Here is a 22,132-nt window from a genome sequence, read left to right as displayed (position 1 = left end):
GCCCTCCCAAAACCAGAAGGAGGCTATACAAATTAACCCCGAGAGGACAGGGAAGGAACTCTGTCCACAACCATGACAATGGCCCTGCAAAATGAAAATAAAAAACTCTCAATGTATTTGATCATGTCGCACACACCACATGGCCAGATAAGGTATTAAAATGATAAAACTTCATTTCCTGAGGAATCTTATATTCACCACTGAAAACAATGCAAATGTGCAAAAATGCAGCAAAAACACTGCGTGTGAACATAGCCCAAGGTGTGTAGGAGCATTTTTTTTTCACTTATTTATTCTGCCTTATATACAAGTGATTATCCTGGAAAGAATATTTCTTAACATGTTTTCCAGTCAAATAAAATTTAAGAGTGGCTTTGTATGTTTTAATGTCAGTCCGTAAGAGTGGCGTAATACTCTGACAACATTGTTTTTAGCACTGACCTGGGATTCAGAGATGCTTCCAAGGGTCTTCCCCATGCTGTTCCCATGCTTTTTCAGCACTGTTTACATCGTTTACAGCAATTTTTGATCCCCTCCAGACCTCCAGGTGGGCTGCCAGAAAAATGCTCAATTTTCCTATTGATTAACATTATACTCGTTACTTGGGTCGAGCCCCAGAGCATTACAATTTACTCTACATGAGTAACGAATACCCGATCATTTTAGTGCTCGCTCAGCAGTACTGCTGACTCATTTGAGAAGTAGCTAATTTGCTTGAGTGCTGCCTTCCTTGGATGTGGTACACTTTTATCAAGTTGCGTCTCTGGAATAGAAACCTGATTCTCCATTACACATGTGTACTTTTCAACCCTGCCTGTGGGTGGTTTGAGATTGGATAGCTGAGAGTGCGTCCAGCTCCTTCACTTTGGGATCCACAGGGTCCCGTTAGTCATAGCCCCAGTTGAAGCAAACAAGAAAATAGAAAGAGAGTACAATTCCACTATCCCTAGCTGAAGTATTCACACGTGGTTGCCTGCTTTGAAGACTCATTTTTTCAAGGAAACACTTTGAGACCCCAGAAACCTAAGGCAAGAGCATTGGAAGACATCTCAAGACAAAGGTGCTGGGACTGGCAGTAGCAAGCTTCGTTGAGGACCGCCAACTGTATCCAGAATCAAACTACAAGTTTTTTTTTTATCTGCGGCTGCTTGTACGCTACTGAAGGTGAAATTTTGAAGCTGTGGTGAAAATGTGTCAACAACATGCTATGTATGTGAAATTTTTAACTTGACTGCTGAACCGCCAGCTCAACCTAAGATCAGCTTTTCATCAGCAGCATTTGTAACATGCGCTACTAGAGAAAACATTTTTGAGCTGTGGTGGTACTGTGCCTCATTGCTTAGGTGTGAAATTTTTAATCAGGTTTCTCAGAGAAATTTGAAAACATGCTGTGTGAGTGAAGTTTATTATCAGCTTATGTGAGAGAAATATGTAAATGTGGGTGAAATTTGTAAACTGCTAATGTAGGGGGACTGTGGCCCATGCTCTGGGTGAAATTTTTAACTGGACTGGAAGTTGCAAGCCTTAGTCTCTCTGAGGGCACTGTTAAAATTTGTATGTTATTCATTTACTTCCTATTGTACCATGATTGCTAGAGTGAAAAGAACCCCTTTAAGTCATTTTCCTATCCACATTTGTTTGCAGTGCAATTGTTCTGCTCTTACCCCCATTTAGCTTCCTTTTACTGCCCCCATACAGCCACTTTAAAGCACCGCAGTTCATATTCCCATTGATTTGTATTGGATTAGGGTCTGTGGTCAAGTTTGGACCCGAACCAAACATTTTACTGTATGTTCGGCCAACCCAAACATTCACGGGTTCGCTCATGTCTACTTGTGATATACAGGTCCTTCTCAAAAAATTAGCATATAGTGTTAAATTTCATTATTTACCATAATGTAATGATTACAATTAAACTTTCATATATTATAGATTCATTATCCACCAACTGAAATTTGTCAGGTCTTTTATTGTTTTAATACTGATGATTTTGGCATACAACTCCTGAAAACCAAAAAAACCTGTCTCAATAAATTAGCATATTTCACCCGTCCAATCAAATAAAAGTGTTTTTTAATAACAAACAAAAAAACCATCAAATAATAATGTTCAGTTATGCACTCAATACTTGGTCGGGAATCCTTTGGCAGAAATGACTGCTTCAATGCGGCGTGGCATGGAGGCAATCAGCCTGTGACACTGCTGAGATGTTATGGAGGCCCAGGATGCTTCAATAGCGGCCTTAAGCTCATCCAGAGTGTTGGGTCTTGCGTCTCTCAACTTTCTCTTCACAATATCCCACAGATTCTCTATGGGGTTCAGGTCAGGAGAGTTGGCAGGCCAATTGAGCACAGTAATACCATGGTCAGTAAACCATTTACCAGTGGTTTTGGCACTGTGAGCAGGTGCCAGGTCGTGCTGAAAAATGAAATCTTCATCTCCATAAAGCATTTCAGCCGATGGAAGCATGAAGTGCTCCAAAATCTCCTGATAGCTAACTGCATTGACCCTGCCCTTGATGAAACACAGTGGACCAACACCAGCAGCTGACATGGCACCCCACACCATCACTGACTGTGGGTACTTGACACTGGACTTCAGGCATTTTGGCATTTCCTTCTCCCCAGTCTTCCTCCAGACTCTGGCACCTTGATTTCCGAATGACATGCAAAATTTGCTTTCATCAGAAAAAAGTACTTGGGACCACTTAGCAACAGTCCAGTGCTGCTTCTCTGTAGCCCAGGTCAGGCGCTTCTGCCGCTGTTTATGGTTCAAAAGTGGCTTTACCTGGGGAATGCGGCACCTGTAGCCCATTTCCTGCACACGCCTGTGCACGGTGGCTCTGGATGTTTCCACACCAGACTCAGTCCACTGCTTCCTCAGGTTCCCCAAGGTCTGGAATCGGTCCTTCTCCACAATCTTCCTCAGGGTCCGGTCACCTCTTCTCGTTGTACAGCGTTTTCTGCCACATTGTTTCCTTCCAACAGACTTACCATTGAGGTGCCTTGATACAGCACTCTGGGAACAGCCTATTTGTTGAGAAATTTCTTTCTGGGTCTTACCCTCTTGCTTGAGGGTGTCAATGATGGCCTTCTTGACATCTGTCAGGTCGCTAGTCTTACCCATGATGGGGGTTTTGAGTAATGAACCAGGCAGGGAGTTTTTAAAAGCCTCAGGTATCTTTTGCATGTGTTTAGAGTTAATTAGTTGATTCAGAAGATTAGGGTAATAGGTCGTTTAGAGAACCTTTTCTTGATATGCTAATTTATTGAGACAGGTTTTTTTGGTTTTCAGGAGTTGTATGCCAAAATCATCAGTATTAAAACAATAAAAGACCTGACAAATTTCAGTTGGTGGATAATGAATCTATAATATATGAAAGTGTAATTGTAATCATTACATTATGGTAAATAATGAAATTTAACACTATATGCTAATTTTTTGAGAAGGACCTGTATACTGTCGAACTTGGATCGTATTAAATTTCATTGGTTTGAAATGAAAAAACAAAATTGGCCTGGAACAGGTGTAGAAATTTGGTTGTTCAAAAATTCGCTATTGTCACATATACTTCAAAAATTGGTTTATGTGAAATTTCGTTGCTTAAAAAAAAAAAAAAAAATCCTGGTACGGGTGTAGAAATTTGGTTCTTCACAAGATGACTGCTGTCACTTGTACTGTAAAACTTGGTTTATGACAAATTTAGTTGTTTTTTTAAAACAAATTGACCTGCCACAGTGTAGAAATTAGGTTTTTCAAAAATTGACTATTACCATCAATATTCTTTTTACAGCAAAGATATTTTATCACACAGTTTTGTTTGTTTTTTGTTCACAATCTTTTCAGTAAAAGATGTTTCTTGCAAACTGTACAGTTAAAAAAAATTTAAATGATGTAGAAAAAAGGTGGCCTACTTGTGATATATACTCTGGTACTTGGTTCATGTGAAATGTTGTTGTTTTGACATAAAAAAAAACCAAAATTGGCCTTGTACAGGTGTGTAAATTTAGTTGTTCAAAAATTGACTATTGTCACATATACTGTAGAACTTAATTCATGTGAAATTTTGTTGATTTGAAATAAAACAATAAAATTGTCCTGATACAGGTGTCAAAATTTGCTCACTTGGTACTCGGTCCCCAGCCATCATTGTTTCTCCCATTGTGCCGTCCCTGTCTTCTACCAGCACGTGTCCAGGAACATCACCCATACACTTACTGGCATTGTCCACCTAAGACCGACATGTGGACAAGCGCTTGTGGCCAGGGACGCTACATTTCCCTGATGGCACACTGGGTGAACATTGTGGAGACTGGGGTCAAGTCACGACACATGTGCTCCTGACACCGAGGATTGCTGGCCCTACTTCTATCAGGGTTTCCTCCAGTTAATACATTATTTCCTGCACCCCCTCCTGCTCCTTCTCATCATCCATCTCCAATCCATCCAAAAACACATGTTGGTTAAAACCCAAAGGTTTTTTTCATGTGTAATGGAAATCGATGTAACGTGCGCCTTTACTGCGGACAAAATAAAAAACTTTTATTCTTCTCAAGGAGACAGTTATCACATTCAAGAATTGCGATTCTCACCATGTAGTATATTCTATTTTTTGTGATTTATTTAAAAAATAATATGTAGTATGAACTACTAGAAAATTAAAACACAGTATTTCTTAAAACTTAATCAATATTTCTAAAAAAAGGTGGATCGTACTCTGGTGCCGATAAACACATTGTTACTATGCATAATGGTGATTCAACACACTTAACATTCTTTGGTATCCCCCTATAGGAAGTAGTTGGCAAAAATGCCTTTTGCTGCGAGAGGCATTTTGGATACTAAACTTAGCAAACATCCCCAAGGTATGAATTATAGAAACAATCTTTTTTATATATGGTAATTTGTCATTCTACGCACGGCATTACATGTTCCATGTGTCTTATTACAGTATATACTCGAGTATAAGCCATCCCGAGTATAAACCGAGGCATGTAATTTTGCCACGGAAAATTGTGTAAGCTTATTGACTTGAGTATAAGCCGGGTATGCATTGTCCCCTCATCCCTGTCCTGCTCTGTGTGGCTCCCCCCCGTCCTGTCCTGCTTTGTGTGACTCCCCAGTGCCGTCATTGTATGCGTGGCTCCCCTAGTCCCCTCGTTGTATGTGTGGCTCCCCTTTCCTCCCCATCATATTTATGTCTCCCCCTTCCTCCCCGTCATATGCGTGGCTCTCCCGTCCTCCTCATCATATGCTTGGCTCCCCTGTCCTCACCTTCATATGCGTGGCTCCCCCTTTCTCCCCATCATATGCGTGGCTCCCCCGCCCTCCCCCTTAATATGCATGGCTGCATCATATGCATGGCTCTCCTGTTCCCCTCGTATACGTGGCTCCCCCATCCTCCCATCGTATGCATGGCTCCCCCATCCTCCCCGGTCATACTCACCCTCCTCGGTCCATTGCTGCATGTTCCTGCATCTCCGTTGCCCCGGCGCGGCACTGGCAGCTCTCCTGTGCTTAGCGATGACTTGGTACCGCACATTAAGGCAATGAATACGTGCTCCACGCCTATGGGAGTGGAGACGCATACATATTCATTACCTTAATGAGCGGTACAACTTGACCTCTCAACAAAGGAAGAGCTGCTGCGCCAGGACAACGGAGGTGCAGGGACATTCAGCGACAGACCGAGGAGGGTGCGTATGATGTCACAGCCACCGGCTCCTGCCGCTGCTCCCCTCCCCCTCGCCTGCTTACTTTCTGTGACAATGACTCGTGTATAAGCTGAGGGGGGCATTTTCAGCACAAAATATGTGCTGAAAATCTTGGCTTATACACGAGTATATACGGTAAGTTTGGACAATAAAACACTTCATAAGTTTGAACTAGAGGATAGATCTCTATTATATACAGTTGTGCTCAAAGGTTTACATACCTCAGCAGAATTTTTGCTTTCTTGGCCTTTTTTCAGAGAATATGAATGATAACACCAAAACTTTTTCTCCACTCATGGTTAGTGGTTAGGTGAAGCCATTTATTGTCAAACTACTGTGTTTTCTCTTTTTAAATCATAATGACAATCCAAAACATCCAAATGACCCTGATCAAAAGTTTACATACCCTGGTGATTTTGGCCTGATAACAGGCACACAAGTTGACACAAATTGGTTTGAATTGCTACTAACGGTAACATCCTCACCTGTGACCTGTTTGCTTATAATCAATGTGTGTGCCTAAAAGCTGAGTGAGTTTCTGGAATCCAGACAGACTCTTGTATCTTTCACCCAGCCACTGACGTTTCTGAATTGTAAGTCATGGGGAAAGCAAAAGAAGTGTCAATGGATCTATGGGAAAAGGTAGTTGAACTGTATAAAACAGGAAAGGGATACAAAAAGATATCCAAGGAATCGATAATGTCAGTCAGCAGCATTCAAGCTTTGAGTAACAATTGAGAATCAGGGGCTCTGTAAAAACAAAACCACAGTCTGGTAGAACAACAAAAATGCCATCCACAACTGCCAGAAAAATTGTTCGGGATGCAAAGAAAAACCCACAAATAACATCAGCTGAAATACAGGACTCTCTGAAAACTAGCTGTGTGGCTGTTTCAAGATGCACAATAAGGAAGCACTTGAAGATAAATGGGTTGCATGGTATAGTCACCAGAAAAAAGCCATTACTGCACAAATGTCGCAAAGTTTCTCACCTACAATACATAACAGTACAGTACAGAGACAAGCCTCAAAATTTTTGGAACAAGGTAATTTGGAGTGATGAGACCAAAATTGAACTTTTTAGCCACAACCATAAACATTACATTTGGAGAGAGGTCAACAAGGCCTATGATGAAAGGAACACCATTCCTACTGTAAAGCATGGAGGTGGATTGCAGATGTTTTGGGGATGTGTGAGCTACAAAGGCACAGGAAACTTGGTAAAAGTTGAAGGAAAGATGAATGCATAACGTTATCAGCAAATACTGGAGCCAAATTTGCACTCATCAGCCCTGAAGCTGTGCATGGGACGTACTTTGACGTTCCAACATGACAACAGTCCAAAACACATGGCCAAGTCGACCTGGCATTGGCTGCAGCAGAACAAAGTGAAGGTTCTGGAATGGCCATCTCAGTCTCCTGACCTCAATATCATTGAGCCACTCTGGAGAGATCTCAAGCACACAGTTCATGCTAGACAGCCCAGGAATTTATCAGAACTATAGGCTTTTTGCCAAGAAGAGTGGGCAGCTTTACCATCTGAGAAAATAAAGAACCTTACCCACAACTACCACAAAAGACTTCAAGCTGTCATTGATGTTAGAGGGGGCAATACACGGTATTAAGAAATGGGGTATGTGAACTTTTGATCATGGTCATTTGGATGTTTTGGGTTGTCATTATGATTTAAAAAGAGAAAGCACAGTAGTTTGGCAATAAATGGCTTCACCCAACCGCTAACCATGAGTGGAGAAAAAGTTTTGGTGTTATCATTCATATTCTCTGAAAAAAGGCCAAGAAAGCAAAAATTCTGCTGGAGTATGTAAACTTTTATGGGTAAATATAATTTTTATTAAAGAGAAGAGAATTTTACAAGAAAAACAGTAGTTGAAAACTACGACAATGATCAAAGTACTTTTCCTTATAATATACAATTCGAGAAGAGTAACACAAATAACACTCGTTCACAAACCTTGCATAAATCTTACATAAAAGAGAGAAAAAAAAAAAATTAGAGGGAGTAAACCCTCTAGAATGACCACGGTAACTTAAACATATAAGCAATAACTCCTTGCCCCCGCAACAGGCGAGGACTTTCATTACCGTGAATAAAAGAAAGCATACCTAAAATCAGCTCGCCCATGTCCCCTAGTGCGAGACATGTACGCAAATAGTATCATTATATAAGTAACTGGTAAATCATGGTACAGACCTATCACACCGAACTGGTGGAAGGTGAACAGCTCACCCAGGGGGGAGATAGAAAGAGGAGGAAATAGAGGGGGGAGCCCAAGTAGGCGGGGCTCAAGAAAAGAAATATAGAATTAGAACACGAAAAGAAAAGAGTAGCTTAGTAATCGACTGTAGAATAGACAGGTGTATTCAGGTAAACAGGTCAGGGAAACGAGCAGAATCTTTAAATAGAATCCATTCAGTCCAGATACTTAAAAAGGAGACCCTTGTCTGTGAAAGGCCTGCATTAATTTCCTCCATCCTAAAGATGGTTTCAAATTCTGAAAACCGGAGTATGTAAACTTTTGAGCACAACTGTATGCACTGATTAGATGCTTTTTGAATTCTGCTGCATGTTCTCTGATCCTGCACAACTGCTAATTACATGTCATTTTCGGCCTCTTAGTGACTGGCTGTGTTTAGTTTAAAACAAGACCATTGCCATTTCATTACTATGCTATGATTAAGGGCATCTGGGACGCCAGAAAAGCATCAGTTTTTTATCTTTGTATGTTGGGTTTTACAGTATAAAGAAATAAAATAGTGCTTTCATTTCACCTGTGGAAGTGTCACTCTCTTCATTTTTCCCACTGTTGCTGAGCCACACTAGCTGGAGCTATGGCACCCACCAGTTTTCCTCCCAGGAACTTTCTACCTACAAAGTGTGGTAAGCTCTGATACATTATTTATACATAGCTGGTGGATAGATTATACTGCAGCCTGAGAGGTTCCTCTAATACATAGTTGGCAATGGTGACATCATTTGATTTACTTTGCCTTCCTCAGAGAGAGAGAGACTGTTTTGTTATTTACTGATGCTAAAGAAAGGCTGTTTGATTATTCATTTATACTGAAGAAAGGCTGTTTAGTTATTCATTTGTGCTGAAGAAAGGCTTTTTTCATTTCAGAGCTGTAAAGTTTATGAAGGACAATAAACTTTATTCCGTTTTTATAGAAAAACCCTGTTCCTGTCCACATCCAAGGGCTATGAGAGAACTTAAACTCTTACAATATGTACAGTATATACAGTGGGGGAAATAAGAATTTGATCCCTTGCTGATTTTGTAATTTTGCCCACTGACAAAGACATGACCAGTCTATAATGTTAAGGGTAGGTTAATTTTAACATTGAGAGATAGAATATCAAAAATAAAATCTAGAAAATCACATTGTATAATTTAGGCCGGGGTAACACTAGCGTTGAATATGGACGAGTGCTATGCAAGAAAACATCATATAGCGCGCGGACCATTGTTAATCTATGGGGCAGCTCCCATCACCGCTTTTTTTCTCGGGTGTATTTTGTGTGCGAGAAAAATCGCAGCATGCTGCGATTGTACGTGTATATCGGCCAAGTCCCACCAATGCAAGTCCATGGGTGCGAGAAAAAATCAGATACCACACGGACTATCAGTGTAGCTTGTGAGAAATACGTAAGCATTTTCCAGGTGACAGGAAATTGCCTCATCCATTATCAGGAAGCTTTAGCATGCAAATTTCCCAGACAAGCTCTTCAAAAATCCCGGAGCACGCCTCCACGGAGACCAGCAACATGGCCAAACACATTAATGTGGAAATGTTGATAGTGCTGGTGCAGGAGAGGATGGAAATATGGGACCAACCCATTATGCGGACTGAAATAGAAAGGATGCAGCTTGGAGGCGAATATGCAGCCAGATGTTCCCCAATTATGAGGAAAGTCCACGTGATCTGCAGCCGGAAATTAGTAAGTACAATAAAAAAACTGAAAAATTATGCAATAATGAAGCAACAAATGAACATAACATCACCATGTGATGTTGTTTGTAATATCCTGCCTATTTCACACTTTACACTTGCCAAGTAGCATGCCACATTAAACTGTAACCTACATTTCACAATTAATACACTGTAATAAAAATATAACACATTTATTGTGTTGCTTTGCAGTGTCTGGTGTCACTAGACAGTGGTGATACTGCCGTGAGCGCCAGCAGCAGGCCAGAAGTGGTGCAGAGGGCACTAAAAAGTGAAAATACAGCTCTGGCAAAAATTAAGAGACCACCACATCAGAACCCTGTCATGGACAGCCCAATCTCCAGACCTGAACCCCATTGAAAACCTCTGGAATGTAATCAAGAGGATGATGGATAGTCACAAGCCTTCAAACAAAAAAAAACTGCTTACATTTTTGCACCAGAAGCAGTGTGAAAGACTGGTGGAAAGCATGCCAAGACGCATGAAGGCTGTGATTAAAAATCATGGTTATTCCACAAAATATTGATTTCTGAATTCATCCTGAGTTAACACATTAGTATTGTTGTTTCTAAATGATTACAAACTTGTTTTATTTGCATTATTTGAGGTCTGAAAGCACGGTTGTTGTTTTTTTATTTTGACCATTTTATTTTGACCATTTTTCTTTGTCAGAAAAAAATTACTAAATTTATTGCTTGGAAATTCAGAGACATGTTGTCAAAAGTTTATAGGATAAAAGAACAATTTACATTTTACTCAAAAATATAGCTATGAAGAGAAAAATCAGACAAACTGAACATTTTGTAGTGGTCTCTTAATTTTTGCTAGAGCTGTACATCTATTATGACAGATTGAATTTCCTTGCTCCCATTATGGATTTACGTGCGTAAGTGCATGCATGACCCTACATTTTACACATGGCCTTACGGTCCAATATTAATATTTTTTCCTTAGTTCTGTTTTTTAGCACAAAGATAAATGACTCGAACCTTACCGAACGGGAAACAGCATCTGACTCCGAGGTCAACTTGGACCCTGTTGTTGAAGCTGAAGAAGTGGCTGGACCTTCTTCTGCAACATCATCAACAAACCAACCACCACCACCAGCACGGCCTTCTGCAGGACAGGAGACTCAATCAAGAAGGAACATGGACATAGTAGTAGTCCTACACTACCCCTGGAAACTTCACCCGTGGCTGGAGCCCTCCCACGCCGTGGCCGGCACAGGAGGGAACCTGGTAGCTGATGTGGGGGTGGGAGGTCCAAGTCATTACTGCACAGCCGCTGACCCATTATGGAAGAATCGAAGACTTTTCAAGTCTTCAGTTCTTCCATAGGCCCCAATATCTACAATTATAAACCTGTATGCACTGCTGACCAGGGCCAACAGCACTACAGAAAAAAATTGTTTGTAATTGAAATATTGGGACCCTGAGTTTGGCGGCTTACGAACACGGATGTGTTCCCATCCAGGGATCCAATGCAGTTTGGAAACTGGCAAGTTACCTCAAAGCCACGGGCTATCCGCAGCTAGTCTTCTTTTTTGGGCTCAGACATTATCAATTAGTGCAGTCGGGACAATATTTCTGAGCACGTAGAACGGACAATGCTTGAGATGGTGGATTTCCCTATTAAGAACTCAAGATGAAGTGCCGCATAGGAGAGCCCAGTGGATAGGAATCTAAAAAATCAAAATTGGAAAAGGACATATCCATTCACCATCTTCACAGTTTAGGAAATCAGAAAAGTTAGGGTCATTGCAAACTAATCCCTGGCTCAACAAGTGAAAACACTATGCAATGCCTAGGGAACATGTATAAATTACAAACAGCAGGGAATGTCAAAGGCAAAATGTAATTAAGCCATTAAACTTGTAAAAAGGGAGCAAACAATTGAAACAAAAAGAAGGGAACAGTGTATTTTAAAAAAAAGGAACATAGAGGATAAATACATACCTTAATTTAAGTAAAAGGCGCTCCTCTGCCAAAATACACTTGCGCATCTTGGTGTCTTTGAAGGTGAGCCCTGGGCACACAGCCTCCAGAAGAAGGTCAAATGTGGGCATGCTCATCCGACAATACCAGTACAACTTGTCAGGATGGCTGCGTGGTGAAGCATGCAGACGGTGGAAATGCCCTTTAGTCAGCTGTCACCTCAGAAGCGGATGTACCCACATTCGTCTCCACCTCCTCAGATCCACAATCACTGGGTAAGGCTTCCCAAAACATTGGGACAAAACCCGGTGGAAAAGAACCAGTTGTGTTAAAAGTAAGCCTGTCTAACATGTTTGACACAAAACAGCAATACCAAAACAGGAGCACGAACTCTAATGCAAAGATAGGAGAGTGGAACTTGTTGAGGAGCCAATAAATAGGGTTCTTGATTGTGTTAAAAGTAAGCCTGTCTAACATGTTTGACACAAAACAGCAATACCAAAACAGGAGCACGAACTCTAATGCAAAGATAGGAGAGTGGAACTTGTTGAGGAGCCAATAAATAGGGTTCTTGATTAGGTTTTTATTCATTTCAGGCCATTTATCCGTTTTATGTCCATTTTGCAAATCAGCGAGAAAGTTCAAGTCATACGCATGACATACGGATCCCATATGGATGTCATACGGATACATAGATGCGAGGAAATCGCATCATTGCATTGCAAATGGATTACACACAGATGACCATATGGAGAACATTCGTGCGACTCTCGGCCGAGAGACTCAGCCCGATTTTTCATGCGTTAAGTGTGACCCAGGCCTTATATAAATTTATTTGCATTTTGCAGTGAGAAATAAACCATTCAACCTATCAACCATTAAGAGTTATGGCTCCTACAGACCAGTTAGACGCTCCTAATCAACTCATTACCTGCATTAAAGACAGCTGTCTTACATAGTCACCTTTATAAAAGACTCCTGTCCACAGACTCAATTATTCAGTCAGAATCTAACCTCTATAATATGGGCAAGACCAAAGAGCTTTATAAAGATGTCTGGGACAAGATCATAGACCTGCACAAAGCTGGAAATGGGCTACAAAACCATAAGTAAGACGCTGGGTGAAAAGGAGACAACTGTTGGTACAATAGTAAAAAAATGGAAGAAATACAAAATGACTGTCAATCAACATCGATCTGGCGCACCTTGCAAAATCTTATCTTGTGTGGTATCCTTGATCATGAGGAAGGTGAGAGATCAGCCTAAAACTGCACGGGGGGAATTTGTTAATGATCTCAAGGCAGCTGGGACCACAGTCACCAAGAAAACCATTGATAACACATTACGCCGTTAAAGTTTAAAATCCTGCAGTGCCTGCAAGGTTCCCCTACTCAAGGAGGCACATGTGCAGGCCCATCTGAAGTTTGCCAATGAACACCTAGATGATTCTGTGACTGATTGTGAGAAGGTGCTGTGGTCAGATGAGACAAAAATTGAGGTCTTTGGCATTAACAACTCACTGTGTTTGAAGGATGAGAAATGCTGCCTATGACCCAAAGAATACTGTCCCCACTGTCAAGCATGGAGGTGAAAACATTATGTTTTGAGGGTGTTTTTCTGCTAAAGGCACAGGACTACTTCACTGCATCAAAGGGAGAATGGATGGAGCCATGTACCGTAAAATCCTGAGTGACAACTTCCTTCCTTATGCCAGAACATTAAAAATGGGTCGTGGCTGGGTCTTCCAGCAAGACAATGAGCCAAAACAAATAGCCCAGGCAACAAAAGAGTGGCTCAAATAGGAGCATGTTAAAGTCATAGAGTGGCCTATCCAGTCTCCAGACCTTAATACCATAGAAAACTTATGGAGGGAGTTGAAGCTCTGAATTGCCAAGCGAGAGCCTCAAAATCTTAATGATTTAGAGATGATCTGCAAAGAGGAGTGGACCAAAATTCCTCCTGACACGTGCGCAAACCTCATCATCAACTACAAAAAATGTCTAACTGCTGTGCTTGCCAACAAGGGTTTTTCCACCAAGTATTAAGTCTTGTTTGCCAGAGGGATCAAATACTTATTTCCCACTGCAAAATGCAAATAAATTTATATAATTTATACAATCTGATTTTCTGGATTTTATTTTTGTTATTTTATCTCTCAATGTTAAAATTAACCTACCCTTAACCCCTTTCTGACCTCGGATGGGATAGTGTTGTGGATTCTGTTGGTGGGCTCCCTCTGGTGGTTACTGCTGGTACTGGGTGACTTTGGTGGGTTGCGGCCTTTGGTTTCCACCTGTCCATCAGAGGCTGGGTGTTTCCTATTTTACCTGGCCTTTCTGTCATTTCCCTTGCCGGCTATCAATGTGTTCAGATGTGCTCTGTTTGGTTCCTGCCTACCTGCTCCCAGATCTTTCAGGATAAGCTAAGTGCTGATTTTCAGTTGTTTGGTTTTTGGTCCAGCTTGCTTAGAATGTCTCTATGCTAGCTGGTTGCTCTAGTGGACTGAGGTTCTCCCCATGTGCCATGAGTTGGCACATGGGTTCTTGTAATCTCAGGATGGTTTTTTTGATTAGGGTTTTTTGCTGACCGCTCAGTCCCCTTTTGTATCATTCTGCTTTCTAGTTTTCAGCGGGCCTCTATTTGCTAAAGCTATATACATCATCTCTATGTGTGTGCCTTCCTCTCATTTCACCGTCAATACATGTGGGGGGCAACTATACCTTTGGGGTTAATTCCTCTGGAGGCAAGTGAGGTCTTGTTTTCTCTGCAGTACTAGTTAGCTCTTAGGCTGGTGCGTGGCGTCTAGAACCAACGTAGGAACGCTCCCTGGCTATCTCTAGTTGCGTTTGTCAGGCGTAGGGCAGCGGTCAGCCCAGGTTCCATCACCCTAGAGCTCGTCCGATATTTGTTATACTTTGCTTGTCCTGTGCTATCCCTAGCCATTGGGGATTCATGACAGTATAGCCGGCCCACAAAGTGTTAATTGTTTGGGCTGAAGCAGGAGGAATAGAAGTGTTCAAGGAAAATTTTTTTTTTTTTTTTTTTTTCCTTCAGAGTTTTGCTGCCTAGCCCTTAATTGCTGTCTAGCTGCTTCTTACCTCCTCTTAACCCTTGAATGGCTCTGATCTTAGCTATTTATCATGGATGTCCAGAGTTTGGCTTCCAGCCTGAGTAATCTCGCGGCAAAGGTTCAAAACATACAGGATTTCGTTGTTCACACTCCCATGTCTGAACCTAGAATTCCTATTCCAGAGTTTTTTTCTGGAGATAGATCTACCTTCCTGAATTTTAGGAACAATTGTAAATTGTTTCTCTCTTTGAAATCTCGCTCCTCTGGAGACCCTGCTCAACAGGTCAAGATTGTTATATCGTTCCTACGGGGCGACCCTCAGAATTGGGCATTTGCATTGGCACCAGGGGATCCTGCGTTGCTCAGTGTGGATGCGTTTTTTCTGGCATTGGGATTGCTCTATGAGGAACCTAACCTAGAGATTCAGGCTGAAAAGGCTTTATTAGCCCTCTCTCAGGGGCATGATGAAGCGGAAATATATTGTCAGAAATTTCGGAAATGGTCGGTGCTTGCTCAGTGGAATGAGTGCGCCCTGGCTGCAAACTTCAGAAACGGTCTTTCTGAGGCCATTAAGGATGTTATGGTGGGGTTCCCTGCGCCTACAGGTCTGAATGAGTCTATGGCTATGGCCATTCAGATTGATCGGCGTTTACGGGAGCGCAAACCCGTGCGCCAGTTGGCGGTGTCTTCTGAACAGGCACCTGAGACTATGCAATGTGATAGAATTCAGTCCAGAAGTGAACGGCAAAATTATAGGCGGAAAAATGGTTTGTGTTTTTATTGTGGTGATTCAGCTCATGTTATATCAGCATGCTCTAAACGCACAAAAAGGGTTGATAAATCTTTTGCCATTGATACTCTGCAGTCTAAGTTCATTTTGTCTGTGACTCTGATTTTTTCACTGTCTTCCATTTCCGTCGATGCCTATGTGGATTCAGGCGCTGCCCTGAGTCTTATGGATTGGTCATTTGCTAAACGCTGCGGTTTTAGTCTAGAGCCTCTGGAAGTTCCTATTCCTCTGAAGGGAATTGATTCTACACCATTGGCTATGAATAAACCGCAGTATTGGACACAAGTGACCATGCGCATGACTCCCGTTCATCAGGAGGTGATTCGCTTCCTTGTACTGTATAATTTACATGATGTACTAGTGCTTGGTCTGCCATGGTTACAAACTCATAATCCTGTCCTGGACTGGAAAACAATGTCTGTGCTAAGCTGGGGATGTCAGGGGGTTCATGATGATGCACCTCCGATTTCTATCGCTTCATCGACTCCTTCGGAGATCCCTGCGTTTTTGTCAGATTATAAGGATGTTTTTGAGGAGCCTAAGCTCAATTCGCTCCCTCCTCATAGAGAGTGTGACTGTGCAATAGAATTGATTCCTGGCAGTAAGTTCCCTAAGGGTCGTTTATTTAATCTGTCACTGCCAGAGCATACTGCTATGCGGAATTATATTAAGGAGTCCTTGGAAAAGGGACATATTCGTCCATCTTCGTCCCCTCTGGGAGCAGGTTTTTTTTTCGTGGCAAAAAAAGATGGTTCCCTGAGGCCTTGTATAGATTATCGCCTTCTGAATAAGATTACAGTCAAATACCAGTATCCATTGCCATTATTTACTGATTTGTTTGCTCGCATTAAGGGGGCTAGGTGGTTCACTAAAATAGATCTTCGTGGTGCGTATAATCTGGTGCGGATAAAACAGGGTGATGAGTGGAAAACCGCATTTAATACGCCTGAGGGCCATTTTGAGTATTTGGTAATGCCTTTTGGACTCTCCAATGCTCCGTCAGTCTTTCAGTCCTTTATGCACAATATTTTCCGTGAATATCTGGATAAGTTTATGATTGTGTATTTGGATGATATTTTGGTGTTTTTTTATGATGACTGGGAGTCTCATGTTCTACAGGTCAGGAAGGTGTTTCAGGTTTTGCGGGCCAATTCTCTGTTTGTGAAGGGCTCAAAGTGTCTCTTCGGAGTCCAGAAGATTTCTTTTTTGGGGTACATTTTTTCTCCTTCTACTATTGAGATGGATCCCGTTAAGGTTCAGGCTATTTGTGACTGGACACAACCTACATCTGTTAAGAGCCTTCAGAAGTTCTTGGGGTTTGCTAATTTTTATCGTCGGTTCATTGCTAATTTTTCCAGTATTGTTAAACCTTTGACTGATTTGACTAAAAAGGGTGCTGATGTTGCTGATTGGTCTCCTGCGGCCGTGGAGGCCTTTCGGGAACTTAAGCGCCGGTTTTCTTCTGCTCCTGTGTTGTGTCAACCAGATGTTTCACTTCCTTTTCAGGTGGAGGTTGATGCTTCCGAGATTGGAGCGGGGGCGGTTTTGTCACAGAGAAGTTCTAATGGCTCGGTGACGAAGCCATGTGCTTTCTTCTCTAGAAAATTCTCGCCCGCCGAGCGCAATTATGATGTGGGTAATCGGGAGCCTTTGGCCATGAAGTGGGCATTTGAGGAGTGGCGTCATTGGCTTGAGGGTGCTAAACATCGCGTGGTGGTCTTGACTGATCACAAGAATCTCATTTACCTTGAGTCTGCCAGGCGTTTGAATCCTAGACAGGCTCGTTGGTCATTATTTTTTTCTCGTTTCAATTTCGTGGTTTCATACCTGCCAGGTTCAAAGAATGTGAAGGCAGATGCTCTTTCCAGGAGTTTTGTGCCTGATTCTCCTGGAGACACTGGGCCTGCTGGTATCCTTAGGGATGGGGTAATATTGTCCGCCGTATTCCCAGACTTGCGACGTGCATTGCAGGAGTTTCAGGTGGATAAACCGGATCGATGTCCACCAGAAAGACTGTTTGTTCCGGATGATTGGACCAGTAGAGTCATCTCCGAGGTCCATTCTTCTGTGTTGGCTGGTCATCCTGGAATATTTGGTACAAGAGATTTGGTGGCCAGGTCTTTTTGGTGGCCTTCCTTGTCTAGGGATGTGCGTACCTTTGTGCAGTCTTGTGAAGTGTGTGCTCGAGCTAAGCCTTGCTGTTCACGGGCTAGTGGGTTGTTGTTATCTTTGCCCATCCCGAAGAGGCCTTGGACGCACATTTCCATGGATTTTATTTCTGATCTCCCGGTTTCACAGAAAATGTCCGTTATCTGGGTTGTGTGTGACCGCTTTTCTAAGATGGTTCATTTGGTGCCCTTGCCTAAGTTACCCTCCTCCTCTGAGTTGGTTCCTTTGTTTTTTCAGAACGTGGTTCGTTTGCATGGGATTCCGGAGAATATTATTTCTGACAGGGGATCCCAGTTTGTGTCTAGATTTTGGCGGACGTTTTGTGCCAAGATGGGCGTTGATTTGTCTTTCTCGTCTGCATTCCATCCTCAGACGAATGGCCAGACGGAGCGAACTAATCAGACCTTGGAAACTTATTTGAGGTGTTTTGTTTCTGCTGATCAGGATGACTGGGTTGCTTTTTTGCCACTGGCCGAATTTGCTCTTAATAATCGGGCTAGTTCTGCCACGTTGGTCTCTCCTTTTTTTTGTAATTCGGGGTTTCATCCTCGTTTTTCCTCTGGTCAGGGGGAATCTTCGGATTGTCCTGGAGTGGACGTGGTGGTGGACAGGCTACATCAGATTTGGAATCAGGTGGTGGACAATTTGAAGTTATCTCAGGAGAAGACTCAGCAGTTTGCTAATCGCCGTCGCCGCGTGGGTCCCCGACTTCTTGTTGGGGACTTGGTGTGGTTGTCTTCTCATTTTGTCCCTATGAAGGTCTCTTCTCCTAAGTTCAAGCCTCGGTTCATCGGTCCTTATAGGATCTCGGAGATTCTTAACCCTGTATCTTTTCGTTTGGATCTCCCAGCATCGTTTGCTATTCATAATGTGTTCCATCGGTCATTGTTGCGGAGGTATGAGGTGCCCGTTGTTCCTTTGGTCGAGCCTCCTGCTCCGGTGCTGGTGGAGGGAGAATTGGAGTATGTTGTTGAAAAGATCTTGGATTCTCGTGTTTCCAGATGCAAACTCCAGTATTTGGTTAAGTGGAAGGGTTATGGTCAGGAGGATAATTCCTGGGTGGTCGCCTCCGATGTTCACGCGACTGATTTGGTCCGCGCCTTCCATAGAGCTCACCCTGATCGCCCTGGGGGTTCTCGTGAGGGTTCGGTGACCCCTCCTCAAGGGGGGGGTACTGTTGTGGATTCTGTTGGTGGGCTCCCTCTGGTGGTTACTGCTGGTACTGGGTGACTTTGGTGGGTTGCGGCCTTTGGTTTCCACCTGTCCATCAGAGGCTGGGTGTTTCCTATTTTACCTGGCCTTTCTGTCATTTCCCTTGCCGGCTATCAATGTGTTCAGATGTGCTCTGTTTGGTTCCTGCCTACCTGCTCCCAGATCTTTCAGGATAAGCTAAGTGCTGATTTTCAGTTGTTTGGTTTTTGGTCCAGCTTGCTTAGAATGTCTCTATGCTAGCTGGTTGCTCTAGTGGACTGAGGTTCTCCCCATGTGCCATGAGTTGGCACATGGGTTCTTGTAATCTCAGGATGGTTTTTTTGATTAGGGTTTTTTGCTGACCCCTCAGTCCCCTTTTGTATCATTCTGCTTTCTAGTTTTCAGCGGGCCTCTATTTGCTAAAGCTATATACATCATCTCTATGTGTGTGCCTTCCTCTCATTTCACCGTCAATACATGTGGGGGGCAACTATACCTTTGGGGTTAATTCCTCTGGAGGCAAGTGAGGTCTTGTTTTCTCTGCAGTACTAGTTAGCTCTTAGGCTGGTGCGTGGCGTCTAGAACCAACGTAGGAACGCTCCCTGGCTATCTCTAGTTGCGTTTGTCAGGCGTAGGGCAGCGGCAGCTCTTTTGAACAGCTGACATGTGCGCACAATAGCTGCGAGTGGAATCGCGATCCACCCACCGCTATTAACTAGTTAAATGACGCTGTCAAATGCTGACAGCGGCATTTAGCTACCGCTTCTGGCCGCTCGACCCCGTCACATGATCGGGGGTCAGCGATGAGTCAGGATAGTAACCATAGAGGTCCTTGAGACCTCTATGGTTACTGATGCCGGTTTGCTGTGAGCGCCACCCAGTGATCTGATGATCGCTGCTATGTAGCTGAGCAGATCGAGTTGTGCCAGTTTCTAGCCTCCCATGAAGGCTATTGAAGCATGGCAAAAGTAAAAAAAAAATGTTTAAAAAAAATGAAATCAATAAAAAAATATAAAAGTTTAAATCACCCCCCTTTTGCCCAATTCAAAATAAAACAATTAAAAAAAATCAAACCTACACATATTTGGTATCGCCGTGTTCAGAATCGCCTGATCTATCAATAAAAAGAAGGATTAACCTGATCGATAAACGGCGTAGCGATAAAAAAATTCGAAACGCCAAAATTATTATTTTTTGGTCACTGCAACATTGCATTAAGATGCAATAGTGGGCGATCAAAAGAACATACCTGCACCAAAATGGTATCACTAAAAATGCTCAGCACGCAAAAAATAAGCCCTCACCTGACCCCAGATCACAAAAAATGGAGACGCTACGGGTATCGGAAAATGGAGCAATTTTTAATTTTTTTTTTTCTTAGCAAAGTTTGGATTTTTTTTTCACCACTTTTCTTAAAAAATAACCTAGACATGTTTGGTGTCTATGAACTCATACTGACCTGGAGAATCATAATGACAGGTCAATTTTAGCATTTAGTGAACCTAGCAAAAAAAGCCAAACAAAAACCACGCATGGGATTTAACTTTTTTGCAATTTCACCGCACTTGGAAATTTTTTCCCATTTTCTAGTACATGTCATGGTAAAACCAATGATGTCACTCAAAAGTACAACTCATCCCGCAAAAAATAAGCCCCCACATGGCCATATTGACGGTAAAATAAAAAAGTTATGGCTCTGGGCCAGGGAGTGAAAAACGAACACGGAAAAACGGAAAATCCCAAGGTGAAGAAGGGGTTAAAATTATAGACTGTTCATGTCTTTGTCAGTGAGCAAACTTACAAAATCAGCAAGGGATCAAATACTTATTTCGCCCACTGTAGGCCTGAATTAATCATTTACTGTTTTCTTTTTAAGTCACTTTTTTCTTTCAGATGCGTGTGCAGATGAATCATAAATTTTGCACTAAATCCAAAATAGTTTTTATTCTTGTATTTTGCATTTTTCGAGGGTTTTTTAAAGAAAAAAGTCACATGTTACAAGTCACTAAATTGATAAATCAGTTGCAATAATCTGGAAAGCAACAACTATATTTACTACCACAAATAAATATGAGAACTTTAACAAAAAAGGTGCAAATTAAAATAAGAATTTGGTGCAAATTAAAAACAGGCTAAGGGTATGTGCACACGTAGAATGGTCCACTGCGGATTTTTCCGCAGCGGATTTGATAAATCCGCAGGGCAAAAACTGAGCATTTTCCCTGCGGATTTATTGCGGATTTACCACGGATTTACCGTGGATTTTGTGCGGATTCCATTGCGGTTTTTACACCTGCGGTTTTCTATTATGGAGCAGGTGTAAAACCGCTGCGGATTCCTCACAAAGAATTGACATGCTGAGGAATGTAAACCGCTGCATTTCCGCGCATTTTTTTCCGCAGCATGTGCACTGCGGATTGCGTTTCCCATAGGTTTACATTGTACTGTAAACTCATGGGAAACCGCTGCGGACCCGCAGCTGCGGAAACGCTGCGGATCCGCAGCAAAATCCGCAGCGTGTGCACATAGCCTTAAAACACCAAAAACTACATAAAAAGAAAGCGCAGATGTAATAATCAATTAAACCCTTCATCTTTACATAAAAATAGAAGACACCTTTGCATAATCACTGAAAGAAATGGAATTAAATGAAAAAACGATGTTACATGTTCGATTCTTGTTAGAATTAAATAATAATGACACCAAAAAGTAGACAAAAAAGGTCTCAAACGCAAAAATGAACGGGTCTTTTGGTTTTTGAATAGAAGATATGGGAGTATTTTTTTGCATGCTCAAAATCATCAGTAACAATATACTGTAAATAATTGAGAACAAAGGAAAATCTTACCTCTCTTATTCTTGGTTGCCAGATGTGTGATGTATTAAATGGCAGTGTTCCATTTCCATAAATTTCCTCTAAGAAAGTAATATCACATTATTGTCAGCAGTACTAAATAAGATATAATTATACAGTAAAGACCAAAAGTTTGGACACACCTTCTCATTTAAAGATTTTTCTGCATTTTCATGACTATAAAAATTGTACATTCACACTGAAGGCATCAAAACTATGAATTAACACATGTGGAATTATATACTTAACAAAAAAGTGTGAAACAACTGAAATTATGTCTTATATTCTAGGTTCTTCAAAGTAGCCACCTTTTGCTTTGATGACTGCTTTGCACACTCTTGGCATTCTCTTGATGAGCTTCAAGAGGTAGTCACCGGAAATGGTCTTCCAACAATATTGAAGGAGTTCCCAGAGATGCTTAGCACTTGTTGGCCCTTTTGC

General features: G+C 42.0%; 1 protein-coding gene across 1 annotated transcript in view; it reads right to left on the bottom strand.

Moving 5' to 3' along the window:
- The window catches only part of SLC23A1 (solute carrier family 23 member 1), a 395,963-nt gene that overhangs the window by 258,214 nt on the left and 115,617 nt on the right, over positions 1-22,132 (bottom strand). The window contains exon 5 of the mRNA XM_077264915.1: positions 21,686-21,753. Within this exon, the coding sequence (XP_077121030.1) occupies positions 21,686-21,753 (68 nt within the window). The remainder of the gene's footprint in view (positions 1-21,685; positions 21,754-22,132) is intronic.

This window comes from Ranitomeya variabilis, chromosome 5, assembly GCF_051348905.1.
Source record: "Ranitomeya variabilis isolate aRanVar5 chromosome 5, aRanVar5.hap1, whole genome shotgun sequence".
In the NCBI taxonomy this organism is placed as follows: Eukaryota; Metazoa; Chordata; class Amphibia; order Anura; family Dendrobatidae; genus Ranitomeya; species Ranitomeya variabilis.
This window is presented reverse-complemented; position numbering and strand designations above follow the sequence as displayed.